The 17,742-nt window shown below is 46.7% G+C and overlaps 1 protein-coding gene across 1 annotated transcript in view; it reads right to left on the bottom strand.

The window, feature by feature from the left end:
• Positions 1-299: 299 nt before the first annotated feature.
• The window catches only part of PSMB7 (proteasome 20S subunit beta 7), a gene marked incomplete at its 5' end in the record, with an annotated part of 52,985 nt that continues 35,542 nt past the window's right edge, over positions 300-17,742 (bottom strand). The window contains 2 exons of the mRNA XM_084238580.1: positions 300-487; positions 1,811-2,043. Coding sequence (XP_084094706.1) covers positions 376-487; positions 1,811-2,043 — 345 coding nt within the window. The 3' untranslated portion in view covers positions 300-375. The remainder of the gene's footprint in view (positions 488-1,810; positions 2,044-17,742) is intronic.

Here is a 17,742-nt window from a genome sequence, read left to right as displayed (position 1 = left end):
CCCCGTGGCTGCTGGGGTCGAGGCTGCGCTGCCACATCCTAACCCAGCAACGCCGCGTCGCCCTCAATGAGAAGGCACAGCAGGTATGAACATGTATCTGAACACTCGAACCACCTGGCTTCCTGCAACAGAGACGGCCCGGTCTGCTCTCAGGGGGCTGCGCTCATGCACCCCCGGCTGGAAGCGGGCTACCGGGCAGGAAGGGAGCACATCCTGACAGGGAGGCCAAGGCAATGGGCTCAGTGTCCAGAAACCCACATGACCCGAGACTCAGCCACTCAGTTGGTTTACGGTTTTTATTGTTTCATTCAGGAAACACAGGGGAGCCTCGGATGCCCGCGGCGTCCACAGTGGCAGCCCACCCTCACCGCACCCTCAGGACGTGTCCATGGTTTGGACTGTCTCTTCTAGCACCTCGATTTCCAGGGTAGTGACCTTCTCGGTGAGCACGGCAGTGGTCCCTTTCTCACACCTGTACCGGCCAAACCTAGAGAGAGGGGCGCACAGTCAGGCGGCACGCAAACCTCCTGCCTTCCCCGCCACCCCCACAGGTGCCAGGACACACTGGCGGTGTCCCTCCACCTTCGGCCTCCCGCCAGTCCCCTCAGCAGCGCCCAGCCCGTAGGAGCCTTCATGCAGCTTCCATCACCCTTCTCTGTCACGACAAGATGACCTCACGGTTACCACAAGCACTTGCGACAAACTGAAGATGCCCACAGCCAGGCTTGGCTTGTCGCTTTAGAGCATTCTCCTGAAACTCAGGAAAGGCGAGGTGACGGTCCCCTGCAGGGACACCGCACAGCAGCACCACCACCTTCTCAGAGTGAACCCGACAGAGGTTTCTCTGCGCACCAGGCAGAGAGAGAGAGACACAGGACTTGCACCTTCCTGTGTCCTCCCCAACCGGAACTGACAGGTGCTTCCCTGGTTCAAAGGATCAACAACAGCGACCACCTTGTCCCACACTGTCATTTCGAAGTCATGGGAGGTGAACCAGCTCCAAGCCCACCCAAGGCAGACACTCCCTGCCCCAAGCCACAGTGCTCGGCTGCTGGCCGCTCCTGCCCTGTCAAGAACACCTGGCGTTTGCACAGTGCTGAGTACCCACTGCAACTGACACCTCCTGCTCTGGAATGTGTGTGTATATGGAGTGGGTGTTAAGCATTCCAGAAGGTGTTATCCTCTGGCCCAGCTGGGGGCTGAGTGGGAGGTGGCAGTTTAGAGAGCCTGCTGTGCTCAGCACAGACGAAGGGACAGGGGCCCCGAGCCATGGACCAGGCAAGCAGCTGCACCACCAGGAGGAGCTCAGCTGATGGCTGCCGCAGGTAGGAAAGTGCCAGTTCTCTCTGCAAGTCACCTAGCGCCTTGTCCCCACACCGTGCCTGACACTCGGTGGCAGACATCACGGGTGAGCTCCAAGGCTGACCTGTGGAGACTAGGCCACAGTCTCCACAGTGCCTGAGCGGCCTTGGCGCTCTCTGAAAAATGTACCTTCTCCTGGAATTCATGGTTCTCTTCAGAGCAGAGAAAGGACAGCAGGTGACTCAAGCCTCTCCCTCTCACCCCCCAGTCCAGAGCTCTCGTCCCCACTCTGCCCCCACCCCCATCAGCATTTTACAAGTCAAGTCACTGTCTACACCTGACCGCAGCCCACAATCATAAAGCAAAGACTGACTTGAAGGCCTGCTGTGTAAGGCTGGCTGGAGTCGCAGGAGTCACTATCTGTGGGAAGGCATTAAGAAAACCTGTCCAGACGGCAGGGTGGCCACAGAAGCCACGGGCCAGGAAGAAAGTCATCTCCTTCACTCACCTGGTCCCCTTCTTGTTGGGCACTGAGTATGGACGGAGAAAGTCCAACTTGGCCTTGCTGATGACACAGAGATCAATGTTACTTCCAGACCCCAGGTCATTGAAGATGCCGGCTGCGATGGCTTCACTCACCAGCTTCTTGGCTTCTTCCTCCTGAGAAAAAGAATGGCAACAATAATATCCAGAGCCGAGCGGGGGCGCCTGGAGAGCGCTCACTAGCTGCAGGCACATCACCTGTGAGGGTCAGCACTATTTTCAATCCCCCTTTCATAGAGAAAGAAAAGTCTCACAGTACCTCACTGATTTGCCCTAAGTTTCCCAGCTGGCAAGTGGGGGACCAGGTTTTCACACCTTTTAGTCACACCCCACCCCCTGAAGTGACTGCTCCACGTCAATCACCACACAGCTGAGGACCATGGACGGACAGCACTTTACCATCTAAAACAGGGTCAGGAAACTTCTCCCATAAAGGATCGGGTAGTAAATATTTTAAGCGTTGTGGATATATAATCTGTCCCAACTACTTAGTTGGGTCAAAGGAGCATAAAACAGCCACAGACAGAACCAGTAAAACTCATTAACCAGATGGCTTGTGGGCTGCCTTAGGCCCACAGCCGTAGTTTGCTAACCCCTGACCAAGAACACCCAACATTATGTTCCTGGTAACATAAAGAGAGTCCATGTCATGGAAAAGCCGACACCGCACACAACACAGGTTCCGGGGAAATGCTGAAGCGCCCGGGGACCCACGGACTCCCGCCCACAGGCCTGCAGGCTCACTGAGACGATCCGTTTCTTTGAATCACCTCTATCCTACTTGTTTAATAAGCTGAATTCCCTAATGTTATCCGTGAAAAACTGGAATGATTCACTTCTTGTCCAAGAAGGCCTGTCCCACGCCTGGTCCTGCGCTGAGAGGTAGAGCTGCAGGCACGGATGGAGGGGCTCCAGGGCCCGGGTCTGGCGGGGCTCAGCGTCCAGTGGGGGCACTAGTACGTACAATGGAGTCTGGTGACGGCACCAGGCTGGATGAGGCAGCGCTGCGGGAACACTACTTGCATCGGGGAGGGCTGGAGGACACTCGCACACTCAGAAAATAGGAGAGTGAAACAGAGGCAGCAGGGCAGGACCCGAGGAACACCAAATTCAAGCTCTTATTATTAATACAACACGGACCAAAAAAAAAAAAGATCTCTAATTTATCTCCCCTCTCCACCCACGTATAAACATAAACATACAAGTGAATTAAAAAGTCAACCAAGTAACACCCTTTGAGAAACACAACCCACCCCTCCAGCCCTAAAACTCCAGCCTGAGCTGTCACAGAGCAGATCTGCTGACTTGGCATTGTGAGAAGAGCCATTCGGGGCTCCTGCTCCTCTGCCTGCCCTAAGCCAGGAAGGGATTCCAGTGACGTGAGTGCCCTCTACAGACTCAGAGGAGGAAAGAAAAGATCAGCCAGAAGTGGGATTCTCAGCAACCCAGAGCAGGAAGCTGGGGCTTTTTTATTCCAGGTTTTCTCACTTCCTAAGTGGCACTCAGGTGCGGCCACCTAACTGGTTATTCTCTTGTGATGTGCAGGACTGTAAGAACACATTCAACAGGATCCTCTAATCCGGAATTCTCTTCTGGCATCCCCAAATCTGGGGCCAGGAGCTTTACCAAAACTTAGTAATGGAGGTGGCCAAGAAACTTCTTCAAGATGGCTGCTGCCATCGCCCCAGAGAGCAAACCCCTGCCCGAACTCCACCTGCGACTTCATTCCTAGCTGACGTGAGCACACACCACAGGGCACCTGCACAGTCTCCTGACCCTGACCCACCACCCCCTCTTCCTGGCCCTTCTCTCTGCTTTATTGATTCCTTTGCTTTGTCATCACTGCTTTTCTTATCACTGCCGCGGGTGCCTTGGGCCAGCAAACAGTACCTAGTGAGTGTCACAAATCTTGCTGGCAGCACTTAGGAGTTAAGATTTAAAATAATTAAATTACCCTTGAGAAGAGGGATGGGGAAAGACTTAGAGAAAACCAAAACACACACACAAAGCGAGGCACGAGGCACGCATCTCTACTGTCAATTAGATCAGGCACATGGGTGCCAGAATGCTGACAATGCTGAGATTACAGGTGATTCTCTCTCTGTTTGCAAGTATTCTGTAATGCAGTAGATGAACTTCTAAAATTTAAAAATGTGCAAGTCTTGAAATGTATTTGTATATAGCCTGACTTACAAAATTATCATGTGTGTTGTTATTTAAGTGACAAAAGGCTTTCAAAATTTGGGAAAATACACATTTAAATCTTTTCCTCCCTAATCCTAGGACAGATAATTCTTCCAGGAAGAAAATATCATGTATTTGATTTTTCCCCAGTTCTACTCCTCCCCACTCCCACCTCCTGGGCACAGGACCGAAGAGGTCACCAGACAATGGGCAACATTACTGAGCACCTACTCTACACGGCCCACACAGAATGAAGCAGTGTGAGGAGCATCGTATTTACCCCTGCCCCTAACCACCTCGTAAGGCTGGCCTGTCAGGAGCTATGGCTGAAAGTCAATGACTCACCCAAGGTCACCAAGCTAGTAAACAATAAAGGATCCTCTGGGCACAGGCCGGAACACTACAGCACCAAGCAGCTCCCGAGTAAGCCATCTCAGCAAGTCAGGACCATGGAGAGCAGTTCCCTGATTCGCATTAAGTCACCCCCCAACTACCAAACATCTTCAAAACCCAGACAAGTTTAACACAAGAAAGGCTGGACGACTAGCAGCTCCTCTGAGGGTCCTCTGAAGGTCATTTCCAAGACAGGGGAGGGATGAGCAGTGACTCCCAAACTACTCACAGACCACCACCTACCTATTTCTAATATATCAGAGATCAACACTAAAGCCCGAAAGCTTTTTTCACAATACCTCACACCCCACCCCACTCCAAATCCTCAGAACACAAATACAGGGAAGATTACCAAGGCTCTATGGTCTGCCCATTACTTACATAGTTGTTGTCTTTCACAAATATTTGGAACACCCACTGTGTTCCAGAATGTTTCATATGTTGAGATGGTCTTTTACTCCAGTAGTTCCACACCCAGAATTCTAGACACATATGCAAATATGCTACTGGGCATAGTCATACTGTGTTTTCTTTATAGTGGAATTTCATAATTAAACACTCTTGTCTTTAACACGTGCTACCAAATATTTAAGAAAACCATCGAGAAAAACTATAAACTGAAACAAGAGGTGGTGAAAACACCACATTTTTATCTGTCTCTGGCCCACACAAAGTGCAGAAAGCATTGCTTCTTCCTTTGGGATTCATACTTCATAGAGAAATTTCTGGAAGACACAGAAAAACCTGAGCTCTGAGCAGCACCTGCCTGGGGAAAGCTGCTACCGAGGGGCTGTGACCGGGGCCCTGCCAAGCCTGAGACCCCAGCTGGTCAGGTGCGGGTGCAATGCTCTCTCCCACTGCTGGGGCCACGTCCTCCCGCCAGCTGCTCGTGGATTTACGTAGCTAGTCACAGGGAACTTGAAGTCCGTATGTAGACGGACTTGGCACCACTCATCCTGACCAGAAAAATAGCTCTCCAGGCCAATGGCAGCGTCTTTTCACGTAGAGATACTCAGCCTGGCTATCGAGGGGCAGTCAGTTGGGCAACCCAAGCTCAAGGTCACCTGGGCTGAGTGACTAGGTCTGAATCCCCACTTTCCTACTCATTGCTGTGCAACCTTGGGCAAGCCACTTCACCTCTCTGAGTTCATTCTCCACTTCTATGACATCGTGATGATAAATTAAGATTTATCACAGGACTGCTACAAGAAATAAAATATAGAAAGCATGCGTGGACTGCCAGGTCTGGCCCATCGCTGCTGCTTAATAAACAGAAACGTATTTAAGAAGGCAAGCTAGAGGGCTCCGAGAAGTAGAGCCGATCTCTACGCAGTGACTGCTGCACAAAACCCCAGGCTAGGAGGAGGGCCAAACAAACCTGCTGACAAATCTTCACCCCGTGCCACAGAGAAGTTCCTCTAATAATTAATCCAAGCAAAAAGCACACTCCCTAAAAGTTCAGAGAATATAAAAGGAGCACTTCCTGCTTTATGGCTACAAAGACCAAACTAACTGGGAATATCAGTCCCCGGGGCCACCCCTGCTTCTTAAATGAGATTACAATAAGAGTGATGTACTGTGCGCGAGTCAGCCGTGACAAGCAGCACTTTATAGAGCTATCTGTTTGTCTCTATCACTGCAGCGCGCAATGTGTCCCCCGACTCCAATGTGCAGCTCCATTTACCGCTACATGACAAATGGGCAGCACTTGTAAAAGGCACAAAGAGGTCCACGTCGGCCATGTAATGGTCACCACAGCTGTACCCGAGTGCTTGAGGGGACAAAACAGACCCCCAAGTTCATTAAACTGACCAGTAATGGATCTTTCAAAAAGTGCCTTAGGAATCGTACAGAAAAGGCTAAAATAAATAACTCAGCATGGAAGGCTAATCTGAAATGGTGTTTGATAAATTATTTATAACACAGGCGATTGTCTGCATTTAATATTGGAGCTACTAGTAGCATCTTTAAAAGATGATTTATGTGTTGTAATGCTATTAAACTTTATATTGGCCCACTGCTAGCTATAAAGTCTGCTGAGATTTAGAGAATGAGTTTTAAACTGTCACTGCAACATCATAGGAGATGGAGACTGTATTAAATCTTTACTTTAAACCTGTTATCTAGAGAGTTGCATTTTGTAGACACTCACAAACTGATAGATTACCTCGGCATCCACTATGGTGCAGGTCCAAAATAGTACCGCAAAGAAACTTTTGCACATTATTCTTGTCTACAGCTACAATTGAATTTCTCTTCTCACTTAAGTGATTTTTAGATTGGGAATGTCACCAGGGTAAAATGCAGGTGCCCCTGCCAATGGGCACCCTGGACAGCTCAACATCAAATTAATACTCCTTAAATAAACCCTCCACACTCGAGTGCTGGGTTACGCACATGCAGCAGCTTTACTTACAGTGGAGGCAGGCATATTAAATATGCATTTGACTGAAAACCTAACAGGCTATTTTAGATAGTGCTTTGGAATGTGAACCTACATGCAGACAGCTACATGTAGATGGCAAGTCATCTGCAATAAACAACTTGTAACTAAAAAAATCTTAAGAACCTAAAAAGGAATAAAATTGGTTATTTGCTGGAAAACAGATTTCATTTATGTAACTGAGGCCCCAACATTAAGGAGTGGGTTGAGAAGGAGTCAACCTTCTTCTAGAAGGCACTGCAGGAGCAGCCCCTGCCTCCTGTCCCACTGTCACACAGGAGCCTGGAGTGGTGGCTCTCCCACCTTTGTGTGGGGGAACAAGGATGTGGGTGGCATCACAGGTGAACTCACACTACTTCCTCAAACCTACTTGCCATGAAGTGGAGCAGGCCTGGTGAGTTCAGTGTGTGCGTCTGCCAGCCACGGGGAGTTTACTAAGAACCGAATCACTCCCAATTTATCCCAGAAAATATACATTTTCCTTTGTCACTTTGATTTGAAAAGCAAAAATGCTATTGCATTGATGATGTGCAGCAGAGCACATAAAAGCTTGGGTGTGATGAGGCTTTGGACTCTAAAAAAAGGATGAAGTACCCCAAATCTAAACCCAGGCAGCCGGCACAGTGCTTGGCCTGGACAACCACAAACGACAACACAGAACCTCAAATGCATTCATGGCTTTGTCAAGGTAAAAGACAAAATTCATCACAAGACCGATCTTTACCAAGACACAGTCATTCCAGAATGGCCCCAGTCCCAAGTAGGGATCTGGAGACAAGAGCGCTCAAAGGCAACTTAAGAAGAGGTTTAGATTCAGCGCTGTGTGGGGCATGGCCGTGCTGAGGAGCCGGTGAAGTCTCTGGTGCGGCCTGAAGGAGTCGTTCATGGCTAATGGTTGAATAAGATCTAAAGAGCTCAAACAAGTGTTTACAGCAGTCCCTCCAAAAGCAGAATGCTCCCTGTACTGGGTCACAGACGTGATGGATCCCACATGTAGCCACATATTTTACAATGGGAAAGGTTAATTTTTTTCAGACTGGGTTATGCGACAAAAGCAAAGGTGCTGGAGTTTTGTTTTTAGTTGGTGCTGTTCAAGTGGGCAGGGGCTGCTTGTGTGAACCCCTGGGAACTGTCAGGTGCTAGAGCCGCAGCTGAGCGGGCCTGAGTGTGCATGAGCCAAGTGACCATCTCGAAGGTCTAGACAGCATTGCCATTTCTTTCCTCATAATGCTTCAGTGCCCGGGTTCTGGGCGATGCAAATAACAAAGGGCAAAGGCCGGGTTGGGGGGGGGGGGTGTTTAGAGGAGTGACTGTAGGGCTTTCAGACGGGTGGAAACGGGTGTTTCAGGTGCAAGGAATCACCACCCCACTCACTCACTGCCAGCACAACCTGTTCCAAATCACTGAATGGTGTAGAAGTCCAGGTGCAATTCAGGGCTGGGGGGGGGGCGGGGGGGGTGGTTGGCCGCTGCTACACAACCACAGTGGGCCGGAAGAGGATGTCCCATAACGCCACGGAAGGAGAGAACGCCCGGGAGATCCGGGTCAGAGATGACCACTGGTCTCTCCAAGTCACAGCATGCCCATCAGCCCAGGCCCACTGGGAGGAATAAAGGGATGGGAATGCCCCTAACACAAGGATTTTGCAAAACACAGTTATTAGCAAGTTGTAGGGTAGAAGAAAGAGCAAAGGTGTGAGCGAACATGGCCGTCTACCACAGAGGATGAGCCAAATGTTACCTCTTAATCTGCGTAAGTGCCGCTTGCACGGCAGAGGAAACTGAAGTTCCAGGAAGGGTGGCTGGTGCACTCAAAGATACATGCTGTGTACAACTCAGAGTGAGGGTCTGTGCCAAGCTAGTGCTTGGTATCATGAAAGCCTATGCCTTCCCCTCAGTAAATCGGAGGTGGGCAAGAGATTTTGCTGGATTCTGTGACAGCAAACAGAAGGAAAAACACCTAGGCTTCCAGAGGGAAAAGGACCAAGAGACAAGGGAGCATATTGCCTCCACGAAGAGAAGCCGCGCTCGCAGCATATGTGTATACAAATGTCTACTTCCACGGCTGCTCTGACTCAGACGGAATCAGAGAAAACTAACAAGAAAGACTGAGAAACATGCTCAACTACCCCTCGAATGAGAGCCAAGCTGCCCCAGGTAGTAATAAGATCTTGATAACACTCTCTCACCATAAAATACTCGGTCAGTGATAACTCTGCCAACCAATTCCTGAGCTGCTGAGGTATCACCCAAAAATGGGGCTTGGAAGGGGCTTCGGGGGAGATGAAAGGAATTTGCTCTTCTGGTCGCAACTACTGCAGAAAGGAGCGCATGCACGGTGAGCCGCCCACCTCCAGGTGCGGAGCAGGAAAAGCACTGCGAAGGGCAGGGTGCGCGGGAAGACTCCAGTGAGGACGTGCCCCGCACAGTCCTGCTGGTGACCTCCAAAGGAGTAGGAAGAACTGAAAGGACACCCCAGAAAGTATCACCCACACCCTTGCTCTAGGGAGTTTAAAGATGGCCATAAAAGAAGCAAATTCCAAATGATGGCAACTTCCTGGAAAAAGCATATGGGCCCACTTGGTTCAGCAGGCATTTACTAAAGGCCCAGGAGTAACGCTCCAGACACTGTGGACACTGAAGACAAGGTCTGCACAGCCACAGGCCCTGCCCCCAAAGAGGGCACCATCCAGAGGGGAAATAAGCAGGCAAGCACACAACAGCTGGGCACGGGAGGACAGGTGGACCGCGGCCTCCCGGGTGCAGTGAGGACAGCCTGGCTGAGTCCTGACACCCCAGTCAACCACAGCCCAGCCGAGGGGCAGAAGCCATGGCAGGAGTAAAGCTTCAAGGGTGGGAGAGAGAGCAGTGTGACATGTAGGGAGGTGGGCATGGCTGAACACCAGAGAGCCAACCCTTTGAGCTGGGCAATGGAAAATTTTAAGATCGCAAATGATGTAGTTAAGAGTTGTGCTTTCAGAAGCTGCAGCTTGAAAGGCGTGAGGCAAGAGAGGAAGGGCTAGGAGAGGAGGTGATTATAACAATCCCGACGCGAGATGGGGTGGCCCAGGAGGGAGAAGCATCAGCAATGGGACTAGGAGGGTGGATGTGGGAGCAGAGGAAGCAGCGGCTGGTGAGAATGCAGGAGAGGGCGACCCACAGGTGCCACCTGCACTCCCAGCATCAGTCATGAGCACTGACCACACTCTGAACAAACTCGGCCTTCACAGAAAGGCCCTTTGTAACTTTTTGGCAGCTCTTTTTTGGTGCGCTGATGGGAGATAACGATCAACTTAATATTTTCTAGACACCAGAATATTTTCTAGACACCAGAAAGCTTCTTCAACAGGAGCTCGAAAGGGTGTCACCAAAAAGGGACAAGAAAAAGGTAGTCAGTAAAAGAGCACTGAGCACGTTCTGGGCTCATGCATGCCACTTCAATGATGGCAGGGCCCTCAGAGTAGGTCTAGAGTGTGACAGAGCATAGGGAGTGGTTAACTCTGGGGCAAGGGCGAAGGGGAGGAAGAGAAAGCAACTCTAAGAAGTGCGGTCATGAGGGCCTGGCCATGGTGCAAGATAAAGCCAGGAGGAAGCAGCAGTGGACGGGCCCAAGTGACGCAGACAAGCAGAGCAGCCACCTGGCACCTGTGTGCTAGGAGGATGCTGCTCCTCCTTTCCTTGGGACCCCAGGCGTATGCAGTCTGCACAGGAACTCTCCTAAACAGAAGCCTCCCGGGAGGTGGGGGGGGGTGGTGATGGGAGCCTTTCAAAGGGACATAAGCAAATTTCTAAAGCCTACGGACATCCTTACCGTACTGATCATGGTGACCGGCGGGGTGGGAGGCAGAGGCAAAGAATTTAAGAGAATGAAGAGGACCCCGGAGATTCAGATATGAATTGAGTCCTGTTACTTACAAGCTGCATGACCCTGGTGATAGTCACTCCATACTTTTATATCCCAATTTCCTCATCTGCAAATGGGGCTGAAAACCACCCAGCACGTGTCAGTCACTTGTGAGGACTGAAGCAGCAGTCCTTGCAAAGAGAAACCTGGGGTACAGAGCTGCAACGCAGGAGACCCCCGTGGAGCTATCCCTCCTCCACTGCTCACAAACATGGTTAAGGAGGCAAGACACCTAATTTCCGAACTGCCAGCAAAGTTCGGGTGCCATTAACAGTGCTTTTGCTTTTTCAACCCCGTTTAAAGCAAATCAATTATGAAAGTAAGCATGACACTGGAGATGAAATTCAAAAGGATGCCATAAAACGCTGTGTTCACATGAGCATACAGGATTTACTGTCAAGTCAATAAGAAATGCACTAAGCAGCACGTACTTATTACATTTCATCAGAAACTATTCTAAAGGAGGCAGAGGAGAACTGACATTCGCCGCATGCAGACTCCATGCCAAGTGCATTACTTCACGTACTCCTGCAAATAACGCTGTTTACGGTGGACACGACCCTTATCCCCATGCTACAAATGCAGAAAACCAAGGCTCAAAAATGGAAAATGACTAACCCAGAGACACTCGACCAACAAAACTGGAAGGTCTGAGAGTCACAGTTTTGTCTAACTCCACAACCATGTTTTTTCATTCAAGACAACAGAAGTTCCAAACAATTAGTCTCCACAAATGGGAATGACGCTTGCCGGGTCCTCAGATGTAACTGGTAAATCACTGATGGGCTGACATTTTTAAAGTAATTCACCGCTAAAATTCCTCAAAGTTGCTAACCCATCATTCCATCATTTATCTGCCCTGTTATATTTGGTAAAATCAAACTACCCAGAAGTCCTCAAATACAGAAGCTACACTCATCAAATCCCAAGGCAAAGGTATCAAACTCACTGCTTCAATGCTACATTCAAATGTTTACATTCCCCTTGACACATGTGCAGGAGCTCTCAGCAGTGACCTGGCGACTTGCTGATCACTGTGCGTGTCAATAAAAGAAAAGATACATTAATTTAATTTGCCCATCAGGCCAGTTGTTACTTGTAAAACTTAACAAAAACTGACCCAAAAAAGGCAAGTGCCTTTAAATGTTCTTTTAAAAGTTGGGGGCAAGAAAGACAGAGGGTAGAGCAGACTCTGTATATCTGCGGCACAATCTACAAACACGGTCCCTCCTACCAAGGCCTTAAATACTGACTTAAGCCCGTGTTACAACGGAGCTGTTATTTTACAAACTGGGGCATCAGGGGTGACACAAGAGGCAAAACTCAATCCTCAAAGCCAGACCTCTTCAAGGGCCATGCAGGCATTTCCCATGGAGCCGGTTTTTATTCTCCTATCATCCACCTATTGCCCAATTCAATTTACCTGAGTTAAAAGAAACCAATGCATTTGTCAAGGCGTCAAAGGTAATGAGTCCTTAAATCTTTTTACTATTCCATTATCATCGCAGTTCCGATGTCAGACTACACCCCAGCACCACAACAGGGCAACAAGACCTGCGACTGTGTTCTGCCGATTGGTTCTCATGGCAAATATTCTCAAAAATCTGTACTACTAGGTGGAATTTTAAAATATCTATTTAGCACAACATCTTATCTTTTTTTATTTTTGTGTTTGCTCAATTTTGGGGTAAGGGGAGCAGTATAAATTACCTCACAGAAATGCACAAGTAACATTCTCTCTTCAGGTTAAAACTTTACCTTCCTGAGGTATGCTGCTGGGGTCTCATTACAGCAGGTAATCTCACATTCTGCCGGGCGCCACACACTAAGCAACAGCATCTCCCAATTACACTGCAACAGAAATCTCAAAGGACATCTGAACAGTCTATACAGCTTCTGCACCCACTGCTGAAACACAACCACCTCTAATATAACGTGGCAGTTTTCTAAACTAAATATTCACATGCAGGGACGGGGATGCTAAGCTCGTGTGCTCACCCACAATGACAAGCGGGTGTTAATTAAAAGGCCACAATGACTCAGGAATGGCCACCCGGATGACTTTAGACTGTCTGGAGTTTTGCTTTCCTATTTCCAAATATGTTCAGCTGTCCAAACTTCTGGGATTACACAACAGAGAGGAAGTTAGGGCAAGCGCCCAAAAGTCTTTGTACCTGATACCCTTTGTCTGGAATGGTCTCTCATCAGTCTTGCTGTCCCACCCCTTCCTCAAACCCCAAGAGAAAAAAATTCATGTGAGGAATCTCATGTGAGCTCCTGTATGAGGCCATCCTGTATGAATCTCATGTGAGCTCCTGTACGAGGCCCAATTCCTCTTCAGCAGCACCGCTACAGCCCCCTTATATGTACCATTCTCATATTTTCCACACCATACTTTCAGCAGTCGCTTGTGGGCCTGTGCAGCCCACCAGGTTGTAAATGTCGTGGTCCCTAAGAAAGAGACCATGTCAATACCAGGCAGGGAGCTCGCCGTCCATCAGGAGGTAAGTCAAACCAGGATGAATGGGCTCATGCCCACCCTTCCCACCTCTGAATGCCCACGCCTGCACACGGTTCACAAGGCCTCCAAGGTGACTCCTGTAGAGATGTTCTTCCGGTGGTATCAGTACCAAGAAACTCCTGGCTTTTTGTCCACTGCCTTTTGCCTTTGCCAATTGTGACGTGTCTTAGAAGTTTTTGAGAAAACCCTACCGCGCCCTTCTTTTAAGCCTTCATAACAGCAGAAGGTATCCGGGGTATATTTGTTCTTACCATTATCATTTGGCTATTTTTGGAACTGTTTTTACTTCGGCTAGCAAAACTCACAGCTCATGATACAGGACAGGCTGTGATGCAAAAAAATAACTGTCATCTTAGTAGTAATGGTTTTGAAGTATCTCATCTAAGCCAACTTTATTCTCATGCCTCTTAAGAATTGCCAATCCCTTCAAATATTGGCAGTTCCATTTATTCAGATCTTCCGATATATAAAATTTGCTGACTTTTCCCCCCTTGAGTTGATACAGATATATGAAAACTGTGAAGCTTTTTTTGGCTAGAAATGAAACTTCTCTGCCTGTGCAAATTATAGGGGCATTTTAAATTACCATATGCTTTAGATCAGAAGGTAAAAACAGTACAGCAGCCCATGAAAACTTCCAACCCATGAAAGCTGACAATTCACTAAAACACAGTTCCAGGCCTGACGTTCCCCTCCACCTGCAGGTAGTGATCCTCCTTAACGTCTAAACGCCCCATGTTAACAAGTTTACACTTTTATTTTGTTCATTTACATGTACATGTAAACACACATAGGCACCATTTAAATATTTAGCCCCAAATGTTATTTTAAACTTAATTTTTTTCACAGTTAACTGATAAAAGATGAAAAAGAAGAAACTCCTAAATTCTTCATCACATGTCAGTGTATGCGAACGAATGCGTAATGCTTGGCTGCTCTGCACACCCACAGGCCCACCCCTCCCCCTTTCTGATATCGCACACCACACAACTATAATAAACCATGTTAATATTTCATACCACTGTGAAATATGCTGGAGTATCAATTCAACATCTGCTGTCTTTAGGGTCCAGGAGTCCCGCAGAGACACTTTCAATTTGTAATTGAGTTCTATGCTGAATTAATCAGCAGTTTATCTTTTTTACTAAAATAACGTCTCCACCACTAACCCAGATTTACATTAACAATTTATGCCAAATTACCTGCCAAGGCAAAACTTATAAGATTCTAAGACACCATCCAGTAGTCCTATATTTCATTCCTTCTATTTCTCTAACCTAAATACAAGAGAAGTGGAACTCCATTGTTCAAGAGCTTGCAAGCCTCACTCAGAAAGAACGCTTGGACTTGTGACACAGAGCCTCGCTTTTGACAGTGAAATTCAAGGGGTTTTCCCCTCTTCCTGGAAAGCCACTATTTGAAAGTGTTTATGCTTCCTAATTTTTTACAAAATTGATTTTTAAAGTGGAAATCAGTGAATAACAAAAGAGCTTTTCCTGCTTCTCCCAAGGAGCTGCGCCATTCCAAATCTTGGCTTGGCTTGAGTAGCAGAAAAGGACAAACTAGAGAAAGGGAGTTTCTTTTAGGGCCTTAAATTATGCACGTGAGGCCCGAGTTAGCAAAGGCCGTTCGATTTAATGAGATAAAGAAGTCCATTTTCCCTTAGAGATGATGCAGGATATTTATCAGCAATAATATCTTCCTTTTAATTCCACCCGCAGAGTTAAAAATCACCAGACACTTAGTCTAGTCAATACTATTCCTGTGCGGAGCGCTCACCCCCTCTGACTAGAGTCTCCGGTCGCAAGAAGAGTTTCATTCTGCTTGCTGAGTCTTTGCCACAGGTGCAGCAAGTAATACACTTTGTGAAATATTTCTCCTATATGGTATCTCTTCCCCTACATTTCACAGTTATAAGAAATATGTAAAGGAAACATTTCAAATAAAACACCTGCTCCAAACAAATGCATCATAAATAATTACCTATCTACCACAGAGTAAAATAATACTTTCTTTTCAATCTACTTCACCCCCAGCAATATAAGGGATTTCCATCGCCGTGCAGAATGGCCTCTCTCAATACTACTTGCAGATTACAGTACCAAGTACAATGCCTTGCATTCAGCTGGGAACCAGTAAAGCACCTGCTGATTGATTACATACTGATCATGTGAGACAGTGGAATTCAGTGTTTACATAGCTGGAGGGGTGCAGGGAAATTTTTTCACAGAAACGTTTTTGGTAGAAAAATCACCAAAAAAATTCCAAAGTCAGCAATTATGGCAGCATACCCTTTGTAGCACTTTACTCCTCAAAGAATTAGAAATAGAGACCTTCAAAACTTTACAGTTGATTCTCAAATTCTAGAGACCTGGTGCCGACAGGAACGCATTCTAGCTCACTAGAGATTCTGAGAACTATACCTTTCCTCCTGGATCTCCTCCCCTCTCTTCCCCTTTTATTTCCTGAGACTAAATGGAAAAAAATAAAATATCCTTCACCCTTTCCTCAATCCCACTTTGGACTTCAACTTTTCAAAGGCAGAACACAACAGACAAGGGTGGAAATGATAACCAACAACTGCCATTAACTGGGCTCTGGGAGAAACAGAGACAGGAAGACAAGGACTTGGCCAGACCAATGGGCTTTTAAGTGGCACTCCTAAGTCTAGAAAGACAAACGCATCCTAGAAAATCAAAGGGAGAGAAGCAATTACTTCTGAAATTCCAGACTTCATTTGACAGGGAGCATAGTGCAGCCCTTGACTCTGTCCATCCTACAAAACACCACACCCAGAAAATGAGAGCAAGAACACCCAAGGGAGCAAGCTCAACTCAGAAGACCCTTCCTGCTTCTCCAAAGCTGGCCCAGCCGTGGCTTCAAATTCAGAATAAGCTTACTTTTTAAAAGGGGGACAACTCAAATTATCTACTGCTGGTGAGAAGCTTTACAATATTGTGTCTCCTCACAATCACCTACCTACTCCCACAATTTAATAGCAATTCTCCAAATCACCTGCTGAACTGTAACGGCAACCTCAACATCTGTTCATTTCTAAAATTATTTATGTTGGAAATCATTACTAAGAATATTTCTATACAGGGCCCCAGGGACTGTATCTTTGGGTTACCAGCATCTCTAAAACCTAGAGCTTTATGTTAAATACAAACAGAGAGAAAACTGAGGAAAAGTAATACATTTTTTGATCCAGCAATAAAAACATGATTTACTATGGGTAATGCTTCAGATCTTAAGGAAAGCCAATAAGTAGGAATTATGACCAAGAGCAATGACAGAAATAGTCTCAGGTAAAGTCTCTAAAAAGGACCTTCAGTATTTAGAATGCACAATTAACGCAATTACTGCCCAAATTCAATGCGTAAAAAGTGTCAAGTGTTTGAGTAGTTACAACTGAACATTTCTAAAGTTGCGTTAATTCTTAATCAATAAGGAATCCATGAAAACCACAATGAGTTATCAATACACAACTGCCAGAATGGCTATTATGAAAAAGACAGGTAGAAAGTATTGGAGAAGATGTGCAGAAATCACAAACTCCGCTAAGCGATACGGCCACGTTGGAAACAGTCTGTCAGTTCGTCATCAAAAGGTCAAACGTGGAGTTGCCATTTGAACAAACAATCCCACCGTAGGTACATATCCAAGAGAAAGGAAAACACATCCATGCAAGAACTTACACAGAAATGTTTATGGCTGCATCATTCATGGTAGCCAAAAAGTGAAAACAATCCAAATGTCTGTAATTTATTAAGTGGATAAAGAAAACATCCACACAACGGAATACTACTCAACCATGAAAAGGGAACAAAGAGCTCAAACACAGATGAAACATCATGGAAATGTAGGTGAAATATTACAAAGATATTTTAAGTGAAAGAAGCCAGTCAACAGACCACAAATTGTATGGTTCCTATTTTATGAAATGTCCACAACAGGCAAAGCCTATGGGGACAGAACGTAGGTTAGTTATTGCCTGGAGTTAGGAGGATTGGGGGTAAACAGGGAATGACTGCTAAGGGATACGGGTTTCTTTTAAGGATGATGAAAATGTTCTAAAATTGACTGTGGTGATAATTCTATAATTCTGTGAGCACACTAAAAACCACGGAATAGTACACTTAAGATGGGTGAGTTGTATGGATGTAAATTGTATTTCAATGAAGCAGCTATTAAAACAAGGCATCTATCACTTTTAGAATAGAAGTCCTAAAAATTAAAAATCGTCAACATACTTAATGACATGTCACAAGTCAAATAATGCATATTCTAACAGTATTTCCTTAAAAGCTAGAGGATATGATAGACCAAAATGTCAGGATAAATCCTTAAAAACATTTAATAAGAATTTTGGCTCTATCTGTTTCTTTCCCAGGCGTACATACAAGATTCCTAAACAGATGTAACACCCAGACAAACATAACCTTAAAATTTA

The sequence above is a fragment of the Talpa europaea genome, assembly GCF_964194135.1.
Source record: "Talpa europaea genome assembly, chromosome: 7".
In the NCBI taxonomy this organism is placed as follows: Eukaryota; Metazoa; Chordata; class Mammalia; order Eulipotyphla; family Talpidae; genus Talpa; species Talpa europaea.
Note: the sequence above shows the minus strand (reverse complement) of the source record. Positions and strands in the feature narration are given on the sequence as shown.